This window comes from Grosmannia clavigera (genome assembly GCF_000143105.1).
Source record: "Grosmannia clavigera kw1407 unplaced genomic scaffold GCSC_179, whole genome shotgun sequence".
Classification (NCBI taxonomy): Eukaryota; Fungi; Ascomycota; class Sordariomycetes; order Ophiostomatales; family Ophiostomataceae; genus Leptographium; species Leptographium clavigerum.
Window position 1 is genome coordinate 121545 of NW_014040759.1, and position 26785 is coordinate 148329.

The 26785-nt window shown below is 56.3% G+C and overlaps 6 protein-coding genes across 6 annotated transcripts; 3 read left to right on the forward strand and 3 right to left on the reverse strand.

Moving 5' to 3' along the window:
• Positions 1 to 7297: 7297 nt before the first annotated feature.
• On the forward strand, positions 7298 to 10442 carry CMQ_288 (c2h2 transcription factor; the record flags this gene model as incomplete). Its single annotated transcript, XM_014313910.1, has 2 exons — positions 7298 to 10292; positions 10357 to 10442. 2 exons carry the CDS (start codon positions 7298 to 7300, stop codon positions 10440 to 10442), a joined length of 3081 nt encoding a protein of 1026 aa, XP_014169385.1.
• Positions 10443 to 11247: 805 nt separating this feature from the next.
• Positions 11248 to 12968, reverse strand: CMQ_249 (candidapepsin-4 precursor; the record flags this gene model as incomplete). The annotated part of the gene is made up of 3 exons (XM_014313871.1): positions 11248 to 11615; positions 11677 to 12672; positions 12743 to 12968. The coding sequence occupies 3 exons, from the start codon at positions 12966 to 12968 to the stop codon at positions 11248 to 11250; spliced, it is 1590 nt and encodes a 529-aa protein (XP_014169346.1).
• Positions 12969 to 15869: 2901 nt separating this feature from the next.
• On the reverse strand, positions 15870 to 18131 carry CMQ_146 (arrestin domain containing protein; the record flags this gene model as incomplete). Its single annotated transcript, XM_014313768.1, has 2 exons — positions 15870 to 16670; positions 16725 to 18131. 2 exons carry the CDS (start codon positions 18129 to 18131, stop codon positions 15870 to 15872), a joined length of 2208 nt encoding a protein of 735 aa, XP_014169243.1.
• A 1062-nt stretch (positions 18132 to 19193) lies between these two features.
• CMQ_30 (uncharacterized protein) lies at positions 19194 to 19748 on the forward strand (the record flags this gene model as incomplete). The annotated part of the gene is made up of 1 exon (XM_014313969.1): positions 19194 to 19748. The coding sequence occupies one exon, from the start codon at positions 19194 to 19196 to the stop codon at positions 19746 to 19748; it is 555 nt and encodes a 184-aa protein (XP_014169444.1).
• Positions 19749 to 21486: 1738 nt separating this feature from the next.
• CMQ_60 (capsule associated protein) lies at positions 21487 to 23484 on the reverse strand (the record flags this gene model as incomplete). Its single annotated transcript, XM_014313999.1, has 1 exon — positions 21487 to 23484. The coding sequence occupies one exon, from the start codon at positions 23482 to 23484 to the stop codon at positions 21487 to 21489; it is 1998 nt and encodes a 665-aa protein (XP_014169474.1).
• A 443-nt stretch (positions 23485 to 23927) lies between these two features.
• On the forward strand, positions 23928 to 26604 carry CMQ_256 (brct domain containing protein; the record flags this gene model as incomplete). The annotated part of the gene is made up of 5 exons (XM_014313878.1): positions 23928 to 24008; positions 24108 to 24435; positions 24500 to 24929; positions 25062 to 26477; positions 26583 to 26604. 5 exons carry the CDS (start codon positions 23928 to 23930, stop codon positions 26602 to 26604), a joined length of 2277 nt encoding a protein of 758 aa, XP_014169353.1.
• Positions 26605 to 26785: the final 181 nt, after the last annotated feature.

The following is a 26785-nucleotide window of genomic DNA, read 5'->3' on the forward strand; positions in this document are numbered from 1 at the left end:
GCGCCACTCCTGGTAGCTGCAGACCCACCGCCAGGTGGGGCTTAACCATTGGGGAGATCGCCTGCCGGACGTGACTGGTTGCTTCGTATTACTCGAAACGGCAGTCGCGATAGAAGCGGCAGCAAGAGCAAAGTGTACGATCAAGATACTTGGGCGATCTCTCGCAATTCATGCATCTAGTCTACCCTTTTCAATTCGCTCTGGTCTTCTCCAACCACATCACACTCCACCCATCTTTTCCTACACGATGTCTAATTCTACCTTCCCTGCGCCGACAGTACTGACGCATTCGGTACCCATTCCTGTATAGCGCTCACGACGTCTCAGCTGATCACTGAAACAAACTGACAACATGCCTGCGCAGTCATGTATTTTGCTGTCCTGAACTTCTATCACTGGGAGCTGCGTCAGTATACGCCTATTCCGTTGATTACAAGATATGTAAGCGCCCGAACAAAGAACCCATGAAGACCTCGCAATCTTCTGCTGATAAACAAACAGCAGCAAGCCCTTTCTTTTCATTCATTCATTATTTCTCTCTTTCTTCTTTTTATTTCGAGAATCGCCATAAGCTTTGAAGGTGTGACATCATCAAGAACGACCAAGAAGATGCACTTCGTAGCCAGTGCCCCATTTCATGTTGCACATGCAGCTGCAGATCGGCAGCTAGGAGGAGACGTAATGCGAGGCTGAGCATCTACAGCTTTTGACGTGGAATGGTCGGAAGCTGACTCGAAGAAGACCAAGCAACGAGCATCTTGATCAGCGACATGGTCAGCTGCAATACAGGGCAATCCGTGCGAATCTTCCGCATACGGCTAGATCAGCTGGCCTCCCCAGCCTGTCTCTCGTTGGTGAGCTGCTTTCCACATGGTCGTTGATCGCCCTTGGTAAGATACATTCCGGCGTGCTCCGTTTTCCACAACTTCCCCAAACCCCAATTCCCCCATTTCCCCGAAACCCTCTCCAAAGACGAAAGTTGGAGCTTGAAAGTCCGACGGCATAGTAGCCTTTGCTATTACCTATAAAAGAACGTCCTTGACGGACATCGTTACAAATTGATATCCTTCTAGTAGCACAAGCGCAGCGGATGGAAAAGACATTGCGCCCTGTTGTAGGCCTGCCCTTGGAAACAAAGTCACCGACAACGGATGGCTACGGGGAGCGTGCACAGTGCCAACTTGACAGGCCGTCACAAAAGCCGCCCGAAAGCCTCCAGGCGCTAGTGGCACCTCCGGAATGCACGCCATGGCGGCCCAGATAATATTGCTCTGTCCACGGGGCCAATCACACACCGACTATTCAAAAAGCTCCATTTGTTTTTCTTGGCTCTGGGGCCACATCCCAGGTAGGATAATCTGGGGCACGGGAAGGGATTTTTCGAGTCTTTTTTGTCGTGGGTACAGCGGAAACAGCTCCAGTCGCCCCAGTCTTACAGCAGCACCATCTCCATATTTCTCACCGTATTGAGGACAAGTCGCAGTAATCGGTCTCCGTACAAGTACAGCCTCAATTCCCTGTGAGCAGCAATGCACAGCGCCAGACCGACAAGTCGACAAACCGACAAAGCCGGGCCAGGTGACAAGTCATCCCCAGAGCGGGCCTTAGCCCCCCGGGACTAAGGACTGTTTGGTACATGTGACTACGAGTCCTCGTACAGCCCCGGAGATAGCCTATAATAAGCGCTACTGCTCCGTTCAGCGACGCGATGTATTTATCCACCCGGAAAGGGCTGCACCGGAAGGCCGCATCTTGGTCGCTCTAGCCAACGGCCGGCTTTCCAGAACACCGAGCTCGGCTAGCAGGCTGCTCGAGCTCTGCTCACAAAGTGCGCCTGTTGGTTTCTTGGCTTCTGGACAGCTGGTTACGTCGTCTCTCCTTCACGGCGGCATTTCTTTCGACATGGGACCTTGAACTTTGCCTCGTTGGTGACGGCGATCATGAAGGGAGGCTCTAATCAGTTTATTGGCCCGTGGCGCCAAAAGAAAAAGGGGCAGCTGGATTCCAGACCTCTGCAGAACATGCCTACTACTTGTACTCGTATTCTCCATGGGGCGCAGGAGCTTGCGGCAAGTGGACCTGCCCCTGTTCTGGCAGGTGGTAAAAGCACACATAGTACGGAGTAGCCGTTAGGCAATTTTTACCTCACCTTCTGCCGCCTATACCTGGTATTCCGGGGCGTGTGGTATGGCGTTTATCAATCCTGCCGTGCAGATGGCTCACAGCGAGAGCCCTTTGTCGTGTCTATGGCATCTCAGAAAGTCTGGGGAAGACAGGGGTTTGCTACAAGCCTGGCTCTCTGCCTGTCCAAGGAACCCTTCGGTTACTCGCACAATGGAGAGGCCTGCCACGGCGCTATATTAGCTTGGCACCAATGAAACACCGCAAATCCGACAGACACGTTCTTTGTTCGCGACCATGCAGGGAAGGAGCGGGAGCCTACGCGGTGCGAAAAGCGCTGAGTGTCTCGTAATGCTAATGCCGAGGACTTCGAGTTCACCGGCATGCCTGCTTTTCGCTTGTTCTTATTTCCGCCAGGGCCCGCCGAAAGCCACGGCGCGTATTGGACAACTCCGGCAGCTCAGGGTGCTCGCTGAAACTCTGTCTTTGGCCACTGCACGCTAGGAGGCCACGGGGCATGGAGTTAGGATCGCTGCATGCCCCACACAACTTTCAGCGACTTGTCCGACGTGTGTGTGTGATTGTACAGCATACAGCAGCATCCGGACCTTTCCCGGCCGACACATTCAGATATGATGTCAGGCGAATGTCAGTGTGATGGTGCGCGTACAGTTGACACTGTGGACTTTTTATAGCAACACCGGCAGTCAGTACATTGACTTGAGCTCGGTCGGATGCAGCCGACTATGCAGTGGGGAAACAAGATGAGATTGGACATGGCGCGCTGCGATACAATCGATACAATCAGGGAATCGCATGCTTCTTTCTCCAAAGAAAACTGACAGAACGTAGTCTCACTGTGGAGTTCCCGGTGCCCCAAAGTTGGCCAAACCCGGGGTAATAACGCCAGTTGCAGGGGCCATCGAGTGAGCCGATTGACATCCCGATAGGCTTCCCTTGGATCAGCCCATACTATTGTAGTCGTCGAACTTGGATCCTGCTCATAGTTACTCTGCTTCCCCTAGCGGCTATTATAAAACGCATGTATCTTTTTTACCAGAAGATAAGGAACCTACGGAGCAGACTACGGAGTATTACAGCGTATCCCTTCTGTCGGCTTTTTCTCGGTCGCGGCTTTAGGAAGCTCGAGGTATTAGTGTTCTGTTCTTTCGGCCCTGCATTGTGGGTCTGTGACTGCTAGAGTGCATGCCAGGAGATCCAATACGAACGAAGGCAGTCGTCACCTGAGCGAAGTCTTGAAATGTGGGGATACCTGTTTTATTCCAACGCCCTTTGCTTGTAGGACCAATACAGGTATCCAGAGACAAATCCGGGGAAATCCGGAGTAAAGTGGACTCGAATACAATTGCTCAATGATGGCCCTGCAAAATGCTAACAACTTGGATCCAGTCCGGAGACAAGAGACAGCTAAAAGGCGTATTCGCCATCATTCTGATACATCAGCGGCTTGCCTGGCCACATGGCAATAGGATGTACATATCGAGACCACTCGTTGGCTAACCGATCGCAGCCTCGGCCTATGCACCGTCCGGGATGGTGCTGCGTGCCTGCAGCCATTTTATTGGGTGCATGAACTCTGCTCCCGCCGTGGAAGCGCATTAATTCTCTGCCTGCTCCTTTCCCCCGGGCTCGCACCTGGTTATACAGTCACTCGCAGGGAAAGTGCTGCGATTTACGCCCGGAGACAAGAAGCGAATGATGGAACAGAGGCAAGACACCGCATCGACCAGATGTTTCATCAGGCCAGAACAGATCTGAAGCGGCACAACTGGGACGAGAACTGTGGGGAAACGCTGGAAGGAGCAGGTTCCCTGCAAAATACTAAGATACAATAAACAGGATGCCATAGCACTGGCCGAGACATGAACCGCAGGAATTTTCATGGGAGCCAAGCAATACCAGACGGTCCCACGCAAACAGGTCACAGGCCCACACGACCACACGAGCTGCAGAACTGCAGGGTGGTAGATACCGGTATCACGCTGCATATGTATTGGACATCAGTCAAGTAGACACGGTGAAAGACATTGTTTCGCACGCTAGTAACATGGCAGACGCTGGGTGCAGCTTGCACTAATTGGACAATACGCGGATTGCGCTCTTGGACGCCCCAAACAGCACGAGCTCGTGAGTGGATTAGCCTCTTCTCGGACAGCTAGCCATTGGCTGAAAGACCGGGTTGGGGAAGCGACATTACTTGGCGGGTATCTGCTCTAAAGAAGTCAACATGCATACAACACAGGCTTACTTTACTTCTATAGATAGATGCTACCCTCTCCCCTGTGGCTCGATTTGGTCCGCTGACGGGTAAATGGAAAGAAACAAGGGAGTCTGGAGCAGGCAGTGAAGCACACAAACAGTATGAAATCTAGACCTCTCAGGCACTGTACAAGTATCCGAGTGGCGAAGACAACTCGACGAATGCGCGTAGCAATAGCAGTGGAGTATCTTCAATCGGGCATGGAGAACTGGCTCGACTTATTAACTTTACGCGGAGAAAACCCTAATCCGTAACATCAATCCGGGGTTGATCTGCGGGAAATATTGGTGAGCTGCATAAACGCTGCTTTTCCTCTCAAATGCAGCCAACACAGGCAGGCGTCAGGTAGTCTTTTGTCTGGTGGCTAACAGCATAGGATCAACTTGACCAGATCTGTTGGCAGCAGTGGCATGACTGGTCAAGATTCATCGAATGTTCTTGTAAGGACGCCCAAGAATTGGCATCCTTTACTCCGTAGAGGCTTACGCAAAACGATTGTACTCATATCTTGGCTTATTGCTTCGGGAACTGGCAGGAAAGCCCCGCCGCCAATGGGAGCCCGTCTTGGTGACCAGTGTGCCCACCCTGTCATGTCCTTTCCGCGTAGGGAAAGGGGTAGGACAGCAACTGTGTTGGCGGCATTACTCGTTATACCTGGCTCGTACTGTCTGTTTTTCTGCACTGGTCAGTGGAGTACGCGCCATGCTTCTTTCTGTTTCTACGTGCAATTAGTGCCATTCTTACCCCGTAAAATCATTTTAGTGTCGTTCTACCCCGTATGGGCTCCGTGCCGACAGATCTGTTCGTACTGTGTCGTGGCGCGGGAAGAAGCCTGCTGCCTACGGAGTACTCGTACATAAGAACACGGGTACAGTTTCTTGCATGAAGACAAAGGGAGAGGCGAGCTGTGCCGGTGAGTTGGATCTCCGAAGAAGACGAAAAAGCAAGTCCTGCTTGGCTAGTCCTACGGATCCGTACAGGAGCCTTCAACGCCCCTTGTTTTTTGTGGTCACCTGCTCCGGCTTCGCTGGCAGTGCTGGATCAATCCTTCGTTTGCGGCCTCCCCCCCCCTAACATACGGTGCTAAGCTGGAAAGTGCGATGTAAGCCGTAGCGTGCCTTTGCCTGTTTCGCTCCCACCAAGTACTTCCACGCCGTCCACGCAGATCGCGCCTTGCTCTTTTCACACAAACACACCCCCCCTGTCTCTGGTTGCATCAAAGGTACGTGACTACTCCACACTCGTACTCCGTGCTTCGTAGCGTTCACTACAGTGCCCCACCATTGGTCTCGTTTTCTACCAATCACATCGCTAGCATATCTGCTTGCCCGCACTGTGCCTCGAGGCTTGCTCTTCGCTCTTTCCTTCTCCAGGTCCCACCCCACACCACCTTTACCCCCGGGGTCCTCAGAAACGAAGCCAGCGGTTATAACGGAGGCGGGAGGGACGAGTCAAGAACGACCGAAAAAAAGAACAGAGGCGCGACGAACCCGATTTAAGGAAGCGTTTTTTTGACCGGCTACCCTCTTCTGCTCTCGGAATTCCATCTTCCGTCTCTCTTCCGTCTCTCTTCCGTCTCTCTTCCTTCTTCCCTTCTTAATTTTTTTTGCTTCTCTTCAACCTCCCGTCTGCCTCAATTGCCTCTCCATCTCGCTTTCCCCTTTTTGCCTTCTTTCCGGGCGATTAGGAAGACAGCAACAGAAGACTGTTGGACGCCTGATTTGCCTTCCCCTTTCTCACGGGACCGGAGTCACGGCTGGGCCACTCACAGGTTCCTCTTTTTAAGTGGCGGCGTCGACAACCAAAAGCTCGCTTGTTCACGGTGATCCATATCCCCCAATTACGTCGCTTCCTTTCCACCTATACATATAATATAGAGACACCCTGTTGTTCATCCATTCGTGCACTACATCTTCCAGCTTTCCGGAACACGGTGGCAAACGAATCTCTGCCCTAGATGCCCATTATTTTTTTGTTACAAAGCATCTCCCATGACCTTAATCTCTCTTCTACCTCCACATCTCTCTCTTCTGCACTCTCTCTACTGCTGGGTTTAAGACCATGTCTTCTCCGGATTCTACGGCCCCAGGACTCTGCGTATCCTTCTCTCCTCTGCCTACCGCCGATTTGTCGAACACATCAATATCGCCCGCTTCGGAGGTTGGCCCGATCCTTGACGACACTGGTACGAAACCTTCTTGTCCTTCACATTGTTTTTGAACCAAACTGCCTCCACGTCTGGCACCTCTTACTAATATGGTTGCTTGCGCTGTAGCATCTACAATAACGGTCAACGTCAAAACACCCGCAGCGACATTCCCACCGCCAAAGACAGACAAGCCGCGTCCACACGTCTGCACGACTTGCCAACGCTCATTTGCGCGATTGGAACACCTGAAGCGCCATGAACGTTCTCACACCAAGGAGAAACCATTTGAATGCTCACAATGCACAAGATGCTTTGCCCGCCGGGATCTTCTTTTGCGCCACCAGCAGAAGCTTCACCAGTCTACTACCCCTGCCGCGAGACCTCGGAATCGACGCGAAAGCACAACCGGTGTCACTCCCAGTCGTGCTCGCAAAAGCAGCATGGCTGGTGGTCCAGGCGTTCCTGGGGAAAATGGCGGCCTTGCCGATGTGAACGCCAGAAGTGGTAGTCGTGTTGGAGAATCAGGAACGACAATGCGGCCACGGGCTAATACCATCAGTCACGTTGACGCTACTGCGATGCACCCAAGCACTTCCTTGCTGCATGGTATTCCACCGCCTATGCACAGCAGGCATCCGAGCTTGGCTGGTTTTTCTGTTAATGTAATGGATTCCCTGGGAGACCAATCTCAGTCCTTCATGGACATGTCGGCTGCCCCTCTAGGACACCGTGGTGCTAGCCACGGTATGCCAAGGCTCGAAACCCACAGAACCGGCGGTCTTCACTACTCGAGCATGAACTCGGCATCTGGTCTGCCACTATTCAGCCCAAACTACTCATTCGAGGGTGCTGGATTCGGCAACAGCAATAGTAATACGATCAACCCCAGCGCTTTGCGCTACACAGACTCACCGCAAGCATTGGCCCTGGATCCTACATCAGCCTTTGTACACGGTGTTGGTGGGTATCGCGACATGTCATCTACCCAAGACAGCTTTGACTGGTTGACCGGCTTCGAAAACCAGCTGTCTTTCGATAGTGCGGTCGACGAAAACGCCATTGATGAATCGTCCCCTTCTGCGATGAGTACGACGAGCCAGAGTGGAATTAGCGATATCATGCTCGATGGCTCGACCCATATGCGAAAGCACTCCACGTCTGTCCCCCCAGTGTCCTCAGACGGGACTACCTCGACCTCCTTGCCTTTGTGGCAGCAGGATAGCAGTATACATCAGCAGATGATCAACAGTGGCTTCTCTCTCGACATAAGCTCGGCAACCTTTTCAGACCTTCTGAGCGGCTTTTCTTCAATGTCGCCTCATGCCCCAACGAGTCAGCTCGGCAATCAAAATGGGCAGAACTCGTTGAATAGTGTAGGCACTGTGCCATCATCAAACCGAAACATGGATACTTACTTCTCTACGCCACCGCCATCTCTCAGCTCGCTCAGTCCTTCTCTGCTAACGACTATGAACCCAGCTAATCTGAGTCAAACGTTTGGCTTTGGCGTCGGCGCTGCTCCTCATACTCCGACCTCGTTGAATGGTAGCCACAACAGCGGGGAAGCATTTCGCACCAACAATATGCCAGTGTCTACGATCACAGACGCTACAAGAAACGCCATAATCAATGCCTTGAACTCATCTCCTTCACAGTCTTCTTCATTTGGCACACGCAAGTTCTCGTTTAGCGGATCTGGCTCGCCGTCTTCGACTCTACAATCTGCCTTTGAATACCAAGTACCTAGCACCAGCGATCTACAGAGATACGTGGGCGCCTATTTGCGTTATTTCCAGCCTCACTATCCGTTTCTGCACGTCGCGACCCTCTCGTTTGAGATCTCATCCGACATGAGCTCTCCATCCACAGTGTCGGGATCGGATAATGGCCAGGCTTGGAGGAGCAACGACCTCAATGGTGCAGTCGGTGGAAGCGGATGCTTGAGCCTCTCTATGGCCGCAATCGGTGCGCTTTACGAACTAGAACATGAGCGGTCTCGGGTTTTGTTCACCATGTCTAAGCGGATGATTCAGCTTTATCTGGACGACCGTCGCAAGTCCCATGTACGAAACGCACACTTCCGGAGGGCGTCCTCAGTCGGTGTGAATGGACAGCCACAACAGACAGACAATTTGGTGGATACACCTGTGTGGTTGGTGCAAGCCATGCTGCTCAATGTCGTGTATGGTCACAACGGCTCGGACAAGCGTGCCGGTGAGATCGCCTCCACACACTGTGCAGCCCTGGTGAGCCTTGCTCAAGGCGCCAACCTTCTGAGACCGGTACGCGTCGAGCCTGATTCGGAAGATCTGACTATGACCATGGGGGATGACATTGATGACGGTAGCCTCTGGAGTGGCAATGGTACCAAGACCATCAGTGAAGAGGAGCTATGGCTGAAATGGAGGGACATGGAAGAGCGGAAGCGTACGCTATACGCTATCTTTACAATGTCGAGCTTCCTGGTGTCCTCATACAATCACACGCCGGCGTTGACGAACTCGGAGTTGCTTCTAGATCTGCCATGCGACGAAGAGTTTTTTGCCGCACCGACGTGCTCAGACTTCATGGCATTGGGCGGGGTAGCAGCTGCCAACCACAATCGGATGACGATGCATGAAGCTTTAGGCAACCTGCTCAGAGCTAGTGAGAAGCAGGTGAGGCGAGTCGATAGCGAGTTGCCAGAAGGTCGAAACGACGTCCCGGCCGAACTGAAGCCGAGCGCGTTTGGCTGCTTCATCTTGATCAATGCCCTGCACAACTACATATGGGAGACCCGCCAGCGCCATCACAACAAGATTTGGACAAACGAAGAAACGGAGAAGATGCACCGGCATATCGAGCCTGCACTGCAGGCATGGCAACGTGCCTGGGCCAGCAATCCTCGCCCCAGAGTCGAGCTACCGAATACCTTTGCTCTGGGTGCCCTAGCCACAGACTCGATTCCGCTCCTGGACCTTGCCTACGTTCGGCTGTTTGTAAACATGTCGCGATCGAAGGAAATGTTCTGGCAGCGGGACTGGGATGGGTTAGCGGAAGAACTGTCACATGGTAGAGAAATTGTGCAGCACGCAGAGAACTCTCCAGCCTCTATTGCCGAGTCGGTCTTGACTGACGCTTCCTCGGACCTTACTGGGAGCAGCTCCTCTGGTCATCTTGATTCTCCGGCAACGCAGCACTCGTCTACACCGGACTTCGCCGCGGCGCAGTTCTCACTGGCTACAGCGGCGCAGACACAGATCAATGCACAGCAGGCCCAGCGTGCCACGTCGAGACGGGAGAAGCACTTGCGTAAAGCAGCGTTTTATGCAGCAGATTCTTTGTCCATGACGGATAAGCTCGGTTTCACCTTGGCGGACTTCTCCAACAGGGAGCTACCTCTGCAGTCGGCGTTATGCGCCTTTGACTGTGCGCAGGTGCTTGGTGAATGGGTGGCTACGTTGCAAGACCGCATCGGACGGTATCTCGGCATTCTTGGCCACGACGATGTGGACCTAGGACAGGTGCCTGCGATCATGCTACTTGAAGATGAGGATATCAAGTTACTCAACAAGATCCAAGACATGCTGTCGACAGCTGAGATGAAGATGAATTTGGAGCTGGCCAACGGCAGCATTGACTCCGTGGGTGGCATATCTGGTCGCCTTGCTGCGCGCATGCAGTTGGGAGAGCAGATTGGCTACGCGGCCAAGATCTTGAGCGTCACGGCTTACATGTTGGGAAAAGCGGGTGTGTGGCCTGGTAAGTTACAAAAACATTGAGTACTGGGTATTGGGAGCGAATTTCGACTAACGGCATGCTCTAGTCACACACTTGATGGCCGAGTGCCTTGAAAATCATGCTGGCCACATGCGGTCTCGGGCCGAGAAGTCTGTTGTGGCCTCTGATTAATGGAACTGACATGAGGAACGTCCATGGGGCTACTATTACCAAACGGCGTCTGGTTTTGCCATAATTCTCGCCCTCTCTGTTCTCCTCTTACCCATGTACAATTATTTCGATGGTCCGGTCTGGCTGTTTTTTTATTCGGGGTTTTGCTTGCTTTTCCCTTGTTTTTTCCGGCATGGTCCGGTTCATTTTTGGACGAGAATCAGGGCTTTCATGAATGATCAACAAGAAGTGGTGTATGGGCGGACTTTTTTGTCTAGGGCATCTTTTGCTTTTTGCTTTTTGCTTTTTGTGTTTTATCATTTTGGTTATACGACAAAAGCTGGATGGTATTTAGTTTTGCATTGCTTTTCTTGGTGGTGCCTTTTGTTTATTGCGATTACTGCTTATGGCTGGAGGGATCTAGGCAGCAGAACCGGTAAAACACCGAAAGAAAATCGGAGGCGAGATCTGATTCTCATTAAGAAACCGAAGGAGCGGATTCACTGACGGTCACGTTTCTCTAGCGATGGGTATCTCAGGTGACGACTGATATTTTCCGAGTCGTCTGGTTTGTAGACCTATTTGATTCGAGTTTTTGGTATAAATTGGCCGGATCTTAGATCCTTTGGAAGGCTCGCAGAGCGAATAGTTGACAGGGAGAAAATACAAGTCTCATTACTATCGGTGTTGGGAATCAAAGATTGTGACAAAGATACGCTAGATTCTCTATTAAAGTAAAAAAAAATGGTGGGCAAGTTACGCCGAATTATGTACAGGATGCCGTTCATTCATACAGGATGCCTAGTCGAAATCTGCGAAGGGCGGATCAGAGCAGCTGGTCTACCAGAGCAACGGCAAGGAGAGCAGAGGTGAGCATGAGGACAGCAGAGCTATGCAGGATGCCAGGAGCCGTTCTTGCAGCGGCCGATTTGATAGACGAGGTCGAGGGACTGGGGGATGCGGATGCTTTAGCGGTTTGAACTGCAGTGATGGCAGTGGCGGAAGAAGAAGTGGTGGGCGAGAAGAAGGGGATGGAGGGAGTGGTGGTGACAACAATTATGTTCTCGCCCGGAGAACAATCGCCGGTCAGGGCCACGAGGGACTGAGTGGTTGCGAGGGCAGCAGGAGTCGAGCCGCAGTTGGTGTATTGAGCCATCCAGATATCGTTGTCGGTCTGGTCGATGACGACTGGAACTGTCAGTTTGGGGGAAAGGAAAAAGGGGGGAGAAAAGAGGACAAGGCGAGAAAGACGAACCATAGGCAGAGCGCAAAAAGGTGTCTCCGAGAAGGGCGAATTGGGAGCTGGCCTGGATGCCGAGCATGCATTGGGAGCCGGATTGGCGGACGAGCTCGTGGAAGGGGACGCTGATGGAGACGCCAGGAAAGGCAAAATTGAGAGTGCCATTGGCGGAAGCGTAGCTGCAGTCAACGTAGTAGAAGCCGCTGGAAGAAGGTCCGTCGACGACACCAAAGTCAGCAGCGATGCTGTCAGCGAGTCCGGCCGGCAGCAGCGTGAGGGTAGAGCCGCTGTCGAGGAAGACGGCCATGGAGCTGTTGGCGTAGGTGGAAGTGACGGCTTTGGTGGATGCGGTTGCCTTGGAAGTGGATGTCTTGGTGGCCGTCTTGGTGGTCGTCTTGGAGCTTCCGGTGCTTTCGGTGCTTTCGGTGTTTTTGCCCGCAGTCAGGCTGACGGACGACATGTTGACCCAGTATCGCGGCACACCGTCGGGACTTTGGGCAGCGGGAATGATGGGCACGCGGGCGAGGGTGCCGGAAAACTTGGACGTGTCGACGCCACCGAAGACGACGACGCCCTCCTGCTCGTCCTTGCTGCCGAGTGCGAGGCTGAAGGCTCTGACCTGGGTGATGTTCTGGTCTGTCAGCTCGTCGACAAAGTTGGCGTAGTTTGTCGTCAGGCCTTGGCCGAAGCCGATGCCGAGGATGCCGGCAAATTCATCCGAGGTGGAGCTGGCGACGCCGAATTGCACCTGCTTCAGCACTGACGTCGTGCCGGGCAGCCCGATGCTGTCGCGAACGTACGAGATGTTGGCTGAACCGATGCCGTACTGCAGCACCTTGGTCTCGTTCAGCGGCGTGATCGTGCTCGAGTTCGATGTGTTGAAGTTGCCGACAGCCTCGCAGAAGCTCGCGTCACTCAGCGATAGGCCGTCGCATGTCGGGTTGAGCCACAGCTCAAACGAGCCCGTGTCCAGCTGGACAAACTGCGGCTGTGCCGGCGTGCCAAAGCTCACTGTCGAGGAGGGTCTCCTGTCAGTATATATTACGTAAGCAAACCGTCTCTGGTCTCCGCCAGCACTCACACTTGGCATAGTAGGCCACGTCGGACCGGTTGGCTAGGGCTAGCTCCACGGCGCGCTTGCCAAAGTAATTGGTGTTGGTCGAGTGCACAATCTGCATATGGATGCAGCCATCGTGCATGTCGGCGGTGCCACTGACGGTTGTCGGGGCCACTTTGACCGCTTTGGTCGGCGAGGCTGCGGCGACACCGGCGGCCAACAGGACCAGGGCGGAGGACAGTCGTGCCATGGCTGGGAAGAGAAGACGGGCGCTGCTGTCACTGTCGACACGGCTGCATGGGTGGCAGACAGGTGATGATGGAGGCGTATCCGGTCGTTGCCGGAAATTAAGAGATTACTGGCCTGCCGTAGAGAAAGAGAGAGAAAAGAAGGAACGAGAGAAGGAGCAGGAGAAGGAGAAGAAGAGGAAGACGAAGGAGAGCAAAGAAACAAATAGGAGCAGATTGCAATGAGGGTCCCGTCGAGCACCTGGCAGCGGACAAATGAGAAAGAGAAAAAGGAGCGGATCGCTGATGCAAAAATACAATATCCAGATTATGAAAGAGAAAGACCTGTTGTAACCGATGCCAGATCGCGGGGAGGGGGGCCGGCCTCCTTTTGTGTGGTCTCGGAGCCGCTGGCGGTGGATTGACGCCGAGACGAGAGAGAGTGAAGAGAGATGAGAGAAAGAGGCGGCTTGGCAGAAAACGGACGGACGACCAGCGAAGAGGAGAAGGCGCCTGTTGGAGATGCGGGCAGAGGAAGAGACGGAGAGGATGGCCACAGCACAAGAGCCGAAAAGGAGGCCGTCGTTGGCCCGCGAGGCCGAAACGCTCTCTTCGTGCAAGCAGCTCTCGCTCAGGGGTCGAGAGGTCCGACCAAGAGCCTCTGCAAGTGGAGACGAGGCGCAGCGATGCCTGCGATTGGCTGGCGCTCGGTGAACAAGCCAGGGGCTGATGCAGCGCCGTGGTATCTTGGCTTCCATGGTCAGGGAAAGAGGGATCGCATGCGTGCCTTCCCAAAGCAAGATACTACGTACGCGAGCAATACAGAATATGGGTCTTGCGGTACCACATCGCAAGGGCAATGACGGGTGAGTCCAAATCGGCATATTGGTACGGAGTACTCCGTGCTCGGCATCTTACTTTCTGCTTGTCCTTTCATTTGTCCCCGCCTTCCTGTCGCAGCGAGTCCCCCATCCGGCTCCCAAGCCTCTTGGCAGCTACATAATAGTAGATGCCCAGCCTGCCCAGACACAGACGAGGCAATCATCTTTTGTATTGCCATGTAACCCAAATATAGGACGCCAATCGTCTCCCTTGGCTGAAACGGGGCGCAGATCAAACCAGTAAGGGCTGTGGGGCTGACCAAGAGCTAAATGTGAAAGAACTCAAAAAGCGTCAAAGGCACAGGTAGACGCGCCGGACGTGCTTGGCCGTGTCGCCAAATGCTGGTCAGGTCTGTTCCGGGCGCATTTACTGACCTGTCAGATGGCTCTGCTCGTTGAGAGGGGATAGGCATAAAAAATATAGAGAGTGGAATCATACGAAATGGGCATGTACAGCTTCCATGGCAAACCGGTCAGGCGGGCGCCTAATTTCTACACTGTCCCGTTATAATGCTGTACAAGGCGCTGGTCCTTCAACAAATACCAACAGCCCGTATAGCTCAGTGGTAGAGCGTATCACTTGTAAGCCAAGTGCAAATGTGCGAGATGCTAAGGTCCATGGTTCAATCCCATGTGCGGGCAGTTTTTTGCGGTTACCAGAGATGTTTTTTTTGTGGATCGTGCTACTCACCACACTTCGGGTAGCTCCTTTTTTGACCTTACTTTTCAATGTGCGGCGTGTACTTGTGCTGCCTCGGTAGGGCTGCTGGAAGCACCGACATCTTCCACAAAGAGCGACGCATGCGTCAGTTTTGCAACGGACTTCTTGGCCTCGAGGCTGCATTGTGCTGCCGCTTGCGTGCAACTTCCTCGCCCGCATATGCTGCATGCCATTGCAGCGTTTCTTCTATGCACGACAGTCACATCAGGCTCCCCAAAGGACAGCTGTGGGTTGTCTTTTTTGTGTATTTCCGTGTGATTCCCTGTCTGATGACATTGTTTCCCTCTGATCCGTCCCGTCCTCTATCTGTCTCCTTCTCCCTTCTCTTCCTTCTTTTGTCTTCAACACGTCTCTCTCCTGCTGGACGACAAGCTGTGTCTGGCGCCCATCGAGAAGGCCAAGGCAAGGACGAGAACATACCCACAGGCCGGACTTCCGTGACTGATTTTTTCTTGGATGGCACGCGTTGGATATCGGCACAGGATTAGGTGTGTCACAACTATGAGAAATAGTAAACCTACTTCTGCAGCCACAGGTTAGTCAGCTCCGTACCCAGGTTTCTGGGCCATGTAAATGTCTGCCGCCGGGCGGCTGGATCGAGAGCTTTGAGCCGACGGCCAACTACGCCTCGGACGACGACAGCCTGCCGCCGACATCGGCCTTGGCCCAATGGGGGCCGCTCTTCTGGCAAGGCGGCGAAAAGATCGGTCTCTCCGAGCCGCCGGCTTCATCGACCTGCATGTGACCGTCGTTTAAAACCCCCTTTGGGGCTTGGCCAAAAGACCCCAAGCAACGCGAAATCGGCCTCCTCTGTATGGCCTCCCTCCTAAACGATATCGACGGCTTCATCCTCTTCCTCACCATTGTCCTAGACTGCCCGCCAAGAGGTCCTGGTCTATGAGGCTCACGTACGCAAGATGGTGCGACACCAAATACCACGCCTACGTCACAACTCAGGTCGTAAACGCCCGAAAGCCGTTCCGAATCAGGATACACTTATAATGTCTCATATGTTATGATGACAAAGAATTTTTTGACAAACCTCTTCATAAGTATTAATCTGAATGCCCAATATGAAAACTATGTATGCCATCTATTTTGATGCTATATGGTATCTTTGGCAACTCTTAAACGCGACCGGATTCAGTTTGACCAACGCCTCCCAAGACAGACTTTTGGCCCCTTTGACCGTTGAAAATCGACGGCAAGCAAAAGCAAATCGCCGAGCGTAATGTCGTATGGCTAGACTCCCTCTCTGACCCAGACCCTCCCTTCTTCCACATCGTTTCCCGATCGTGCAGCTCTGCCGAGTGCTTGGAGCCCTACTCCGCCGTTCGTCGAAGCACACTGGCCATGGATAAGTGGATTGGTACCGTCGGCCGCTCAATGTCCATGCTCCTGCTTGGGCCATGGCGAGCTCCCGGCGTGCGCACATTCACACGCCCGCCACGAGACGCAATGCGCGTCGGCATGTGCATGTTGTCGCTGTCACTGTCCGAGTCGTCTTCAATCACAGCGTCTGGGTGCTCGTACGTGGCGAGCCGCGAAAAGTAGTCGGCCAGGCCGTCGACGCTGGGCGTCCCGATAATGGCATCGTAGTTGGGCGGCGGAGTGGTGATGTCCATTGGAATCGGGGGGGAGTCGTCTGCGTCAAAGGCCGGCGGAGCAAACGACGGAACCCGCAGCAGATGGATGGGCCGCGGGTTTTCAAAGCCCTCTTGGTCGCTGTGTGCCGTCCGCTGTCGGTCCTGGCTGTCGCTGGCCGGACCGTCTGTCATCGAGCGACTGTCGCCACCCGGCGTGTCCACCTGTTGTGCCTGCAGGTGGGCGGCCTGAGGAGGCATCGGCATGTGCTGTTGCTGTGTCCCCAGACTCAGGTCGAACGATGTCGTCCGGCTGGCCGGCGTGGGTGTGCTGGGGGCATCGTGGCACCCACACGTGGCCGACGCGCGATGCTGGGCTACTACCGACGGATTGATGCCCGAGTACTGAGGCAGAGCTGTATTCGCCTGTGTCGCCAGGCAGCTCAGGATCGTAAACGGGGAGTCGATGCTGATCTCAAAATGGCGACGACGCTTTCCCTCCGGATCGTCTGCGTCTAGACGTGAGATTCGCATGACCACCTAGTTCTCTGATTAGCAATCTGTGTGCTGTATTCGTCCAGACTTGAAACTAACCTTGATCCAGTGGTAGACGTTGGCATTGCGCCAACTGCAGTCGGGATGCAGACGGAGCATTGGGTTCTTAGCCATCTGGTCGCATGTCGGGATCTGCACGTTCATCTCAATCTCGGTGGCGCCCCAGTACGCCTCCAGTCCCAGGTCCAGGTCGCCCAGCAGGTTCTCTGACGGCTCCGGCAATGGCATAGGGCTGCTGCGCGTGCCCGCAGCCTCCGCCGCACGGCGACGAGCAGCCGTGGCCCGGGCTTCAGCACGCTCTGACGGAGACAATTCTCCGCCGCTCATGTAGCTGATCTCGCTGCTGGCATACTTGTCTTCCAGCGGCTTGCCAGCGCTCTTCTCAAACAGCAGGATCTTGCGCCCGGGGTCTTTCCTAGTAACGCGACGATTGTTGGTCCAGTACTCGGCCGACTCCGTGACGAAGACTTTCAGCCTGTGCAGCTGCACCTTGGCCAGCGGCGTCAGCTTGAAGGCGATGGGGATCTTGCCGCCAATGGGGAAGGACTTTCCCGAGATCACAATGTCGTAGAACAGCTGGTCCTCCCACTGGCGGCTGATGGAGATGGGCTCGACCGTCTCGAGCGACAGCTGGTCGGGCACCCGGATGATATTGACCTCCTTAGCGCCGTGCAGATTCGGCTTGAACGCACCCGCACGCTCGACCATCGCTTGGAGCTCCCACTTGACACAGCCGTACGGCAGCTTGATCGACTCGAGCTGGTGGTGGTCGATGGGCAGCTCAAACGAGTATTCATAGGTGCCCGGGGCGAAGACCTTGAAGCCCTTCGCCTGGACGGGATGGGCCAAGGGCGAATCACCCTTGCCAAAGCTCCGCGACTGCACCTGCTGCAGCGAGAGGCGCTTGATCTCCTTGGCGGTCATGCCGGTCGAGGCAGGGCTGTCAGTGGGTCCCTTGAGTCTGTAGGTGCATTGGTTGCCGTAGGGCGTTTCCCAGGACTCGTGCATGGCGTGGAAGAAGGTCAGAGCCTGGGTGCGCAGCGACTCTTCTTCGTAGAGCTCGAGCTTCAGGGGCGGAATGCCCTCCGGCCATTCGGTGCGTGCGGTGCCGTGCAGCTTAAGAGTAACGGCCCGTATCTTGATGTTCTTCGTCACGTTCAGCAGCAGCGTGCCACGCAACAGAGCGGTGCCATTGTTGCTCCGACGGGACGCCTGACCTTCGTGGTCGAAGCCGGTCAGAAAGACGGTGGGCTCGGCCAGGAATATGGAGCATGAGAGGCCGCCGCCAGTGGCGATGGGCTTGTCGGCAATCTCGGCCACAGATGAGGTCATGATATTCTTGACAGAAGAGCGCACGGACATGAAGCTATTGCGGTTGGGCAAGGCGCCGGGAGAGCCATGACGCTCTTGACGCAGGGCGTCCACCACTACAGGTGTGCGCGGCATCGGGGAGGACACAGCTACCTGGGCATACGCGGGAGGATGAATGGGGCTGTGCGGTGGTTGTGATTGTGGTTGGGGTTGCGACTGTGATGTAGGTACTGCAAGGGCCTTGGATTTGGGGCCGGAAGACGCGGGACGTGGTGCTGAAGGCTGGGTGATGAGGGCAGCCAGAAGCTGGCCGAGAGTTTTGGATGCAGGCGGCGAAGCAGTATGGACGAGAGAGGTGGTGGGGCTAGCCTTTCTGAGGAAATGGGCGGCGAGCTTATTCTTGGGGGTGCCTCTCTTTAAGCTTTTGTTCTTGGCCTTGTTCTGCGTCTTTTTTGACGGTGCGGTTTTTCTGGCGGGTCGGCTGTCGCCAGGCTGACGGTTGGTGGTCCTCAATTCCGTAGGGATGTAGCCAGGAGGATAGGTCAGGATGCGAATTGTGTGGGGACGACGCTGACGAGGCCTGATATGAGGCGCAGGGAAGGCCGGAATGGCGGACTGGCGGGGTCGATGGTCGAGGGGATTTCTCGGGTTGTAGCTGATAGCGCCGTTGGTGGATGTTCTAGAGCTGTAGCGAGAGCCCGAAGGTTGCCGGCTATTGGGGGCTGCCATGGGGAGTTAGTAAGGGCCCGGCCTGGGGAACAGTTCTTAATTGAAAGACAGCTGTGGAGACGGTGGGAAGAGGCAAGCAGTACGACTGGCCGATGGGCTGTTTATATGCAGGGCACAGGAAGGACGAACATGTTCCGTCGACGTCCGAAGACTGGGAATCGTTCGCAGTTCGAACTTCCAACGACATGGTAACCGAGGACGGGAGGAGGGCTAGGGGAGGCCGGACGGGTGTGTTGGGTTGAGGTCAATGGGACAAAGGACGAGGAACGAGAAGAGGAGCTGAAAACGGTCGTGGCTGAGGAGCACAAACGGGCAAATTGGCGGGACAAAAGGGCAAAAGGACGAAGGGTGGGCGAGGGCCGCAAACGTGAAAAGGGAGAATGGGTAAAGAGACAAAAAAGCAGAGAAACAGATACGTACGACAGATAAAGACGACAGAATTCAGTCCTGCGATGAAACCATGCAGTGATGGCGATCTGGGTTGAGAAGGAGTCGTCAGGCGACAGAGCCCAAGTCTGCTGGCTTCAGGCCTGGGTGACAGGAAAAGTCAGGCACAGAGAAAAAGGACGTGGCCGGCGACGGCTGGTGGACGAGGCAGGGGCGACCGGACAACTGGCGGTCAGAGTGTGGGCGATCTTGGAGGGCAGGAGCGACGGCGTGTGCAGAGTGCACGGTAGGTTTGAGCAGAAGAGTGACGTCTGCAGCCTCAGCCCAGACAGACACACGCCAACGGCTCTGACGTTTTGGTACGCTAGCGGAGTCGGTGTTCCGGCCTGCCGCAAGCAGGGGGAAGGAGCAACGAGCAGACGGGGAAAAGAGCCCAAAAAGGGGCGTATAAGAAGGCTGCTAGGAAGGCACGTTTCTCGCCGTGTCGCTGTGCGACGAGGACTGGCAGAGACGGCAGGAAGGACCGGCAGACGGCCGTTGCTTCTGTTCCGGGCTGTGCGGTGCTGGATGCGGGACAAGCATTCCAGCGAGGCCGTGGTCGCTTTCGGCACTGAGGGGCCCCGTATTCTTCGATAAGTGGCTAGCGCAGGCAGCTGGTGAGAGAAATGTGGGCGCGGCTGAGAGGTGGCAGGAGAGAGAACAGCAGACGGGCACTGATAGCAGATCCGACGACGCTCGACGCACAACAGACGACGCAGCAGAGACAAGACAAATATTGGCATCCAGCACATCGCCGCGCCGGACTGCCGGACACTGCAGATCTGTTGTTTCCATGCACATGGCCGGCCGCTGGCACATTTGTGGGGCTTGGCATCATGACCATGCTGGATCGACGATGGCAGATGTGCAGCCCGATGGTTTACGAACGGAGGATGCCTCGGTGCTGGCGGCTTCTTCCGTTGTCGCGCCGAACGGCGTGACAGCACGGTACGTACGAGTACGCGTATCGTAGGCCTGTCTCTCTTGTTGCCCAGGACAGCGTCCACGTCACCGTGGCCGCAGGGCAGCCGGCCAAGAGGTATAAGCCTCGATCGTGGCGAGTCTCTGCCCTTTGCTGTGGACGGCCAGAGCATTACAGAGTATTATCTCTCTTGCTCGGCTCGGCCTTGTGCTCACGGGACGCATCACCTCCCAAAAAGCATGCAATCCCGGTTCGCCGCTACCAGCCGGCCTGCAGCACTGCCCCTGTCGCTTCATTTTTTTTCCCTTTTTTTCCTTTTTTCCTTTTTTCCCCTTCTCATTCGTATTTGCTCAGCGTCACGCGCGCCCGAAAGATCCGACCGGCCGCGCTGATTCGACAGTGCAACGCCAGCAACAGCAGATACTAGCATATTACTCGTACGGAGTAAATGCCGAGGGAAAATAAGCTAATGAGAGAGATCAGGCCAGCGGACAGGTCGACTTGCAGTCGGTTCATGACGCTCTTCCGAAGCAGAGGCCTTTTGACATCCGTATTGCCCTCTAACTCGCTCGTACAAGCACTCGCACTCTGCTGCAATACGTCATGATCCCGATCGGCCGGTTGAGCCACGCATGAGCGACGAGGATTGCCGCTAGCGGGTGGCAACAGTAGCTAGAGGGAGAAGCACAGGGAAAACGGTCGTGTGCCAAGAGAAAAAAAAAATAGGACGAGCCGGTCGGGCTTGTGAAAGCGCACAGGCCGAAAAGCGAGCCAACCGATGGTCGCCGATAGGATCGGCCTGGCAGAAGCTTGACAACGGGTTCTGGATAAGATTCTGCAGGCTGGCCATGATGGTCAGATCCTTGTCGTTTGAGCCATGTGTCTGCGAGACAACATGTGACAGGATTAGACACATGTGAATGAATCAGTGATTTAGACGTAGGCGTAGGTTAGACTTGTGTCAGACTTGTTCTTTCAGACTTGTGTTTAGACTTGTGTTCAGAGTGCTTGACTGTACATTAGACTTGTATCTTACTTCGTACAAGAGTCTTGAAACTGTCTATCCTCGTATTACCAACTAACGGCTTCGCTCACAGCGCTCCAATGAGATATGATATCTGAAATGTGCATTGAAGCGTGTCTCGTACTACAGACATTGTCTCTATAGCTCGTACTCTGTACTCTGTACAACCAGTAAACCCATGATAGAACTCCACTCGTACACTTACCTCTCAATCACACACTCTCTCTATCCACCCTCTCAATCCCCCCTCCTCTCTCATCCCGCTCACTCACCACACTCTCACACACACTCTCTCTCCTTCTCTCCCTCTCATTCTACCCACCCCTCTCTCATCCCCCTTCAACTTCATCTCTCCCTCTCTCACACACTCTCTACCCCTCTTTCCCCCGTCACCCATCCACAAGATCCCCCACATACCCAAGATGCTCTCGACCATCGTCCACCACCCGCGCATACTCCAGCAGCAGCCGCCACACGTACAGCCGCATATCCTCGCGCCGCAGCACCGCCTCGGCCCAGCGCCGGCCCTCGTCCGCGATCCGCTGGGCGGCCGCGTCGCCGTGCGCTCCCCCCAGAAAGTAGTCCATCACGCCGTAGAGGTCGACATACGAGCTGTCCAGCGGCGCGTAGTGTGCCCACGCCACCAGCCGGTCGTCGTGCCACTCCGCGTAGATCGTCGCCTTGAGCGGCAGGCTCGATGACCGCAGAAAGCTGCGCCACCGCGCGCTGTACGAGTTGCCGTCCACGTCGGGCAGAAACTTGCAGTCGTACTGCTCGCGCATCGGCACCGCTGCCACCACGGCCATGTGCGGGCTCGTGTAGCCGCACGTCAGCACCTTGGCCTCGGTCTCGGCCACGCCGTCGCCATCGCCGTCCACGGCCTCGTGCTCCAGCGGGAAACATTCCAGGTCCACGAACCCGACGTCGGCAAACCCGTCCAGCCAGCCGCCCAGACGGCCCTCCTGCTGCGCTGGCACGTCGTAGACGGCAGCCGCTTCGGCCGGCAGGGCAAACGACGGTCCGGCACGGCTGCTGCCACCCTCCACCGCCGCCACCGTGCTCCCGTTCGCCATCTGCACCCACCGGTGCCGGTGGAAATGCCACCAGTTGTCGACCTTGTTGCGGCCGCCCGACGCGGTGCCGCGCCACACCATGCGGGCCCGCTTGTCCGCCCAGGCGGCCCCGTGCGCCTCCCCGCCGCTGTAGAACGGGTCCTCGGTCAGGTACATGGCGCCCGGGATCAGGATCTCGTTGTTCTGCGGCAGCTTGCAGCCCGCAAACATCGGCAGCAGCTCGTGGCTCGTCGACATGCTGACGCTCTCGATAAACGTCCCGTGCATCCCACGCAGGTGCGGCTGCAGACAGGGATCGCGGGCGGCCGTCGCGTTGGCCACATACCCGGCTCGCGTGTAGGCTGTGCTGGCCGTCGCCGGATATTCGACCGGACCGTCAAAGGTTGTCAGTGCCGACACATTGCGCGCCGGACTGTCGGGCGGACAGGCTGCGCGCAGGTGGTCCCAGAACCGGTTGGCCTCGTTGGTGATCCAGGGGTGCTGGTAGGGCTCGTTCTCAGGCTCGTCCACGTCGTCCACCCCCTTCCAATTCCCCGTCACCTCCCCGGGTGCCGGCATCTTCCTCGACGCCCGCTCTGCCGCCACGTACTCGCCAATCTTCTCCCATGGCACCAGCAGCCGGGTCTCGTCCATCACGTTGACCACCATGTCCAGGTCCGGCAGATGTGCTGCGATCTCCTGCACCAGCACCGTCCAGTGCTGGATCCATGGCGGTCGGCCCTCGTTGTCCGTCACAAATGACGCCGTCCCGTTGCGCACCCGGATCACCTGCGGCTGTGTGCGAGTCTGCCGCCGCATCGTCGCCGGGTCCAGCGCCCACAGCGGCGCCACATCGTCGTAGATGCGGTCGAAGAAGTCCTCCACCACCACCGCGTCCCAGCACTGCGCTGCCTCCCACCAGGCATCAAAACCCGGTGGCGGGTGGCGCTGTCGTCGCTCACGGTACCGCGAGGCTGCCTGGGCCAACGTCAACGACCGCCGCCCCAGCATGCTTTTGAAGTGCGTCCGCGCCTCGTCGATCAGCCCGTCGATCGGGTGACTCGTCCCCGAGTCGGGGGGAGCAAGCTCTGGTGCCGTGTAGTTGCTGCTGCTCCAGCTGCTCCAGCTGCTCCAGCCGCCACCTCCTTCGTTTATACAGCTGTTGTTCTTGCTGCTCGCCTGCCCTTCTGTCTGACCAGCACTCTTGACCTCGTCCCAAGGCCGTGGTGGTGCCGGCAGCCATGCTGGCCTTCCGTACAGAAGAATGGTATAGGCCGTAAAGAGAGCAAAGATGCCGACGGCCAGCAGCCGTGGCCAGCTGTGGATGGCGAGCATCGTTGTGCAGGGGCTGGGCCGGGAACAATAGAAATCAACCGCCTGCCCTGGAGATCATTCGTGTCGGTCCATGGGATAATAAACCAAGAAGTTAATCCGCAGAAGTGCGCCGTAAATCAGACAACACAATGAGACAATAAAATCAGCGGAAGGAGTAACACGCCAACTGGCAGCTGCGCCACAGCTCCTTCCCAGTACTTACGTCTCGCCTGCGGACGCGTGTTAGTCGATGTCTTCTCGTGGGGCCAATGGCAGCGCTTGCATGTGATCCGCTTACCAGACCCATCGCCGCTGACTAACTAGCGCTCGTCCATTTTCGACGCGACGCGCCAAGACGGCCAGAAGCACTCCATCGACGACTATTCACGAGCATCATTTCGGAGAGGCCACACACGCAGCCTCGCCACCGCCCATGTCTCCCGTCCAGCACCCTGCCCGTGCCCATGGAGTCAGAGTCAGCCATCTCGGCGCAGCCTCTGCAGGGTGTTGTTCTCTGCTGCACCAGCATTCCGGTTGATCTAAGAGTGTGTTCTTTTGTCTTAGGTCTTTTGTCTTAGGTCTTTTGTCTTTCCGTCTTTTCGTCTTTGCGTCTTGTCTTCTTGCTGCCCCTGCTAATTCCCCAGACCGACCTAGCCAAAAAAGTCGTCGAGCTCGGTGGCATCTACAAGAACGACCTGACCCACGAAGCCACCCACCTAGTTGTCGGCGACTACAACACGCCCAAGTATCGTCATGTTGCGTGCGAGCGGCCCGACATCCAGCCCATGTGTGCCGGTTGGGTCGACGCCGTGCTGAACCTGTGGACCCAGGATGCGCCCATTGACCTGGACGCGCTCGAGCACGAGTGGCGTCTGCGCACCTTTGAGGCCCACGGCGGGCTACCGGCCGGACCGGACGGACGGCCAGTCGACCGCCAACGGCTGCTCTGCTCGATGACCGGATTCGAAGAGGGTGAGACTCCTCTCCGCCTCTCTGCTGACTCTCCTCTCCGTCTCCTTCCATGCTCACTCTCCAGACGACCGCCAGAAGATCATCGCGGCCATCGTCGACAACGGCGGCGTCTATAGCGGCGACCTCACGCGCGATGTCACCCACCTGATCGTCAACCGGCCCGAGGGCAAGAAGTACTCTGCCGCCATGCACTGGGGCATCCGCGCCGTCTCTGTCGAGTGGCTGCATGACTGTGTCACTCGCGGCATGATCCTCGACGAGGCCAAGTACGACCCTCGCCTGCCCCGGGAGGCCCGCGGCCAGGGCGCCTGGACCCATCGGACCGCCGCCGAACGGGCTTCCGTGCTGGGCAAGCGCCAGCGCGATGCCTCGGCTGCTGCTGCTGCCGCTGTCTCGGCTGCCGAGAAGCACGGCCTCCGCAAGCTACGCCGCACCGCCAGCAAGAAGCTGGCCGTTCAGCGTGACCACCTCTGGGGAGACATTCTGGGCAAGCCGTCTGAGAAGCAGGAGCAGGATGAGGAGGAACAGAACCAGAAGAACCAGCAGCAGCAGAATCAGCAACAGAATCAGCAACAGAATCAGCAGAACCAACATATCCCGGTTGATGTCGCAACAATACCGCCTAGACAGCCTCCCACATTCACTGCTGCTCCCTCGGTTCCCTCGGCTTCCTCTTCCACCTCCGACATGCTGTCTGCTTCCGTCTTTTATATCCACGGCTTCTCCCCGTCGCGCACCCAGATCTTGGTCAACGCTGTCGCCACCATGGGCGGCTCCGTGGCCGCTTCACTGGTTGACATGGCAGCTCTCGCAGCCAGCCGCCCGTCCACGACGACCGTCCGCCAGCATGTCATCGTACCCCAGGACGCCTCGCCAGCATCGATTCCGGCTGTCGCCAAGGACGTCGTGCTCGTCACCGAGTTTTTTGTCGAAAAGTGTCTGCACAAGAAGCAGTATGTGACCTTTGACGACGTCGACGCCTCCGTCATCGGCCGCCCATTTCCCGTCTTTCCCATCCCCGGTTTCGGCGCCCTGTCTGTTTGCACGTCCGGCTTCACCGGCGTCGACCTCAACCAGATCGACAAGACCGTACGCCAGCTGGGTGCTCGTTACGAGGAGCGCTTCACTGCCCAGTGCTCCGTCCTGGTCGTCACTGCTCTGTCGGCCGTGCGGAAGCAGAAGCTCGAGCTGGCTTTGGCCTGGAAGGTCCCCGTCGTCGACGCCCGCTGGCTGTGGGCCTGCATATCCTCTGGCACGCGCATCCCCATGGACGCCTATCTGTTCCCGCAGCTGCGACAGGATCTGTCGGCCGTCTCCAAACCGGAGCCAGAGCCGGAACCAGTGCCCGATCCTGCCTTGACCGTTCCCACGCTCGTGGTCGGCAGTCCCAACACGCTGCTGGCCGCACCTCCGCTTGGTCTCGCGGCCGAGGGTCAGGTCCAAGAGCCCCCTGTGCGACCACCGACGCCTTCACCTCCACAGGTGCCCAGACGGCCGCTGGATCGCGTGCTTAGCGAGATTGCTGATTCAGCCGCCGGTGACTCGGACGACGATGCAGCCATCGACAGCTCGGCTGAAGTTGGTGCGAGGCAGCAGCAGCAGCAACAGCAACAGCAGCCGCAGCACCGCCAGCAACACGGCCTGAGACGTAGCGCGACTGCAGCAGCGACCGTCCACAGGCACGTAACGATGGGACGCGTCTCGAGCGATGGTCTGGCCGCTGTCCACCAGCAGGTCCTTTCAGCCCACCGGCCGGTGCCAGTAGGCATCTCGATCGGCGACCTGATGAAGGATGATAGCGGTGGCGCAAACGGGTTCCATCGGCGGGCGGGTCTCTCGCGCGCGGTCAGCGCCATCTCTGTGTCCGTGTCGGCGTCAGCAGGCGACTCAGTAGTCGATGTGCCAGCTGGCAGCGGCAGGTTGGCAGCGCCCGTGGCCGACATGGAGTCGGCCAGCCAGCCGCTGACGCAGATCCAGGTACAGTACATTGACCCGGACGCTGAGATGTACCGGGAGCAGCTGATGCGGAAGATCCTGGGCGTGTCAGCCGTGCCGGAGACAGAGAGTGGCGGCAGGGGGTGGTGGTGATGGTGATGGTGGTGCAGTCGGGATGATGGCTGTCGAGCGAGACCTGCCAACGGCAGCAGCAACAGCCTCGACGGTGACTAGGAACGAACGACGCATGTCTGATAGCGGCCAGTTGGTGCGAAGAAGCAGCCGGCTGCGTTAGCGAGAAGAATAAGCGAGAGGATAACCAAGTGAAAAAAAAAAAAATACCAGCATCTGCAGCCAGCATTGGATGGAGTAAACAGAGAGCATTGCTTTTAGCGGGAGAGTATCTCAGCGGCAA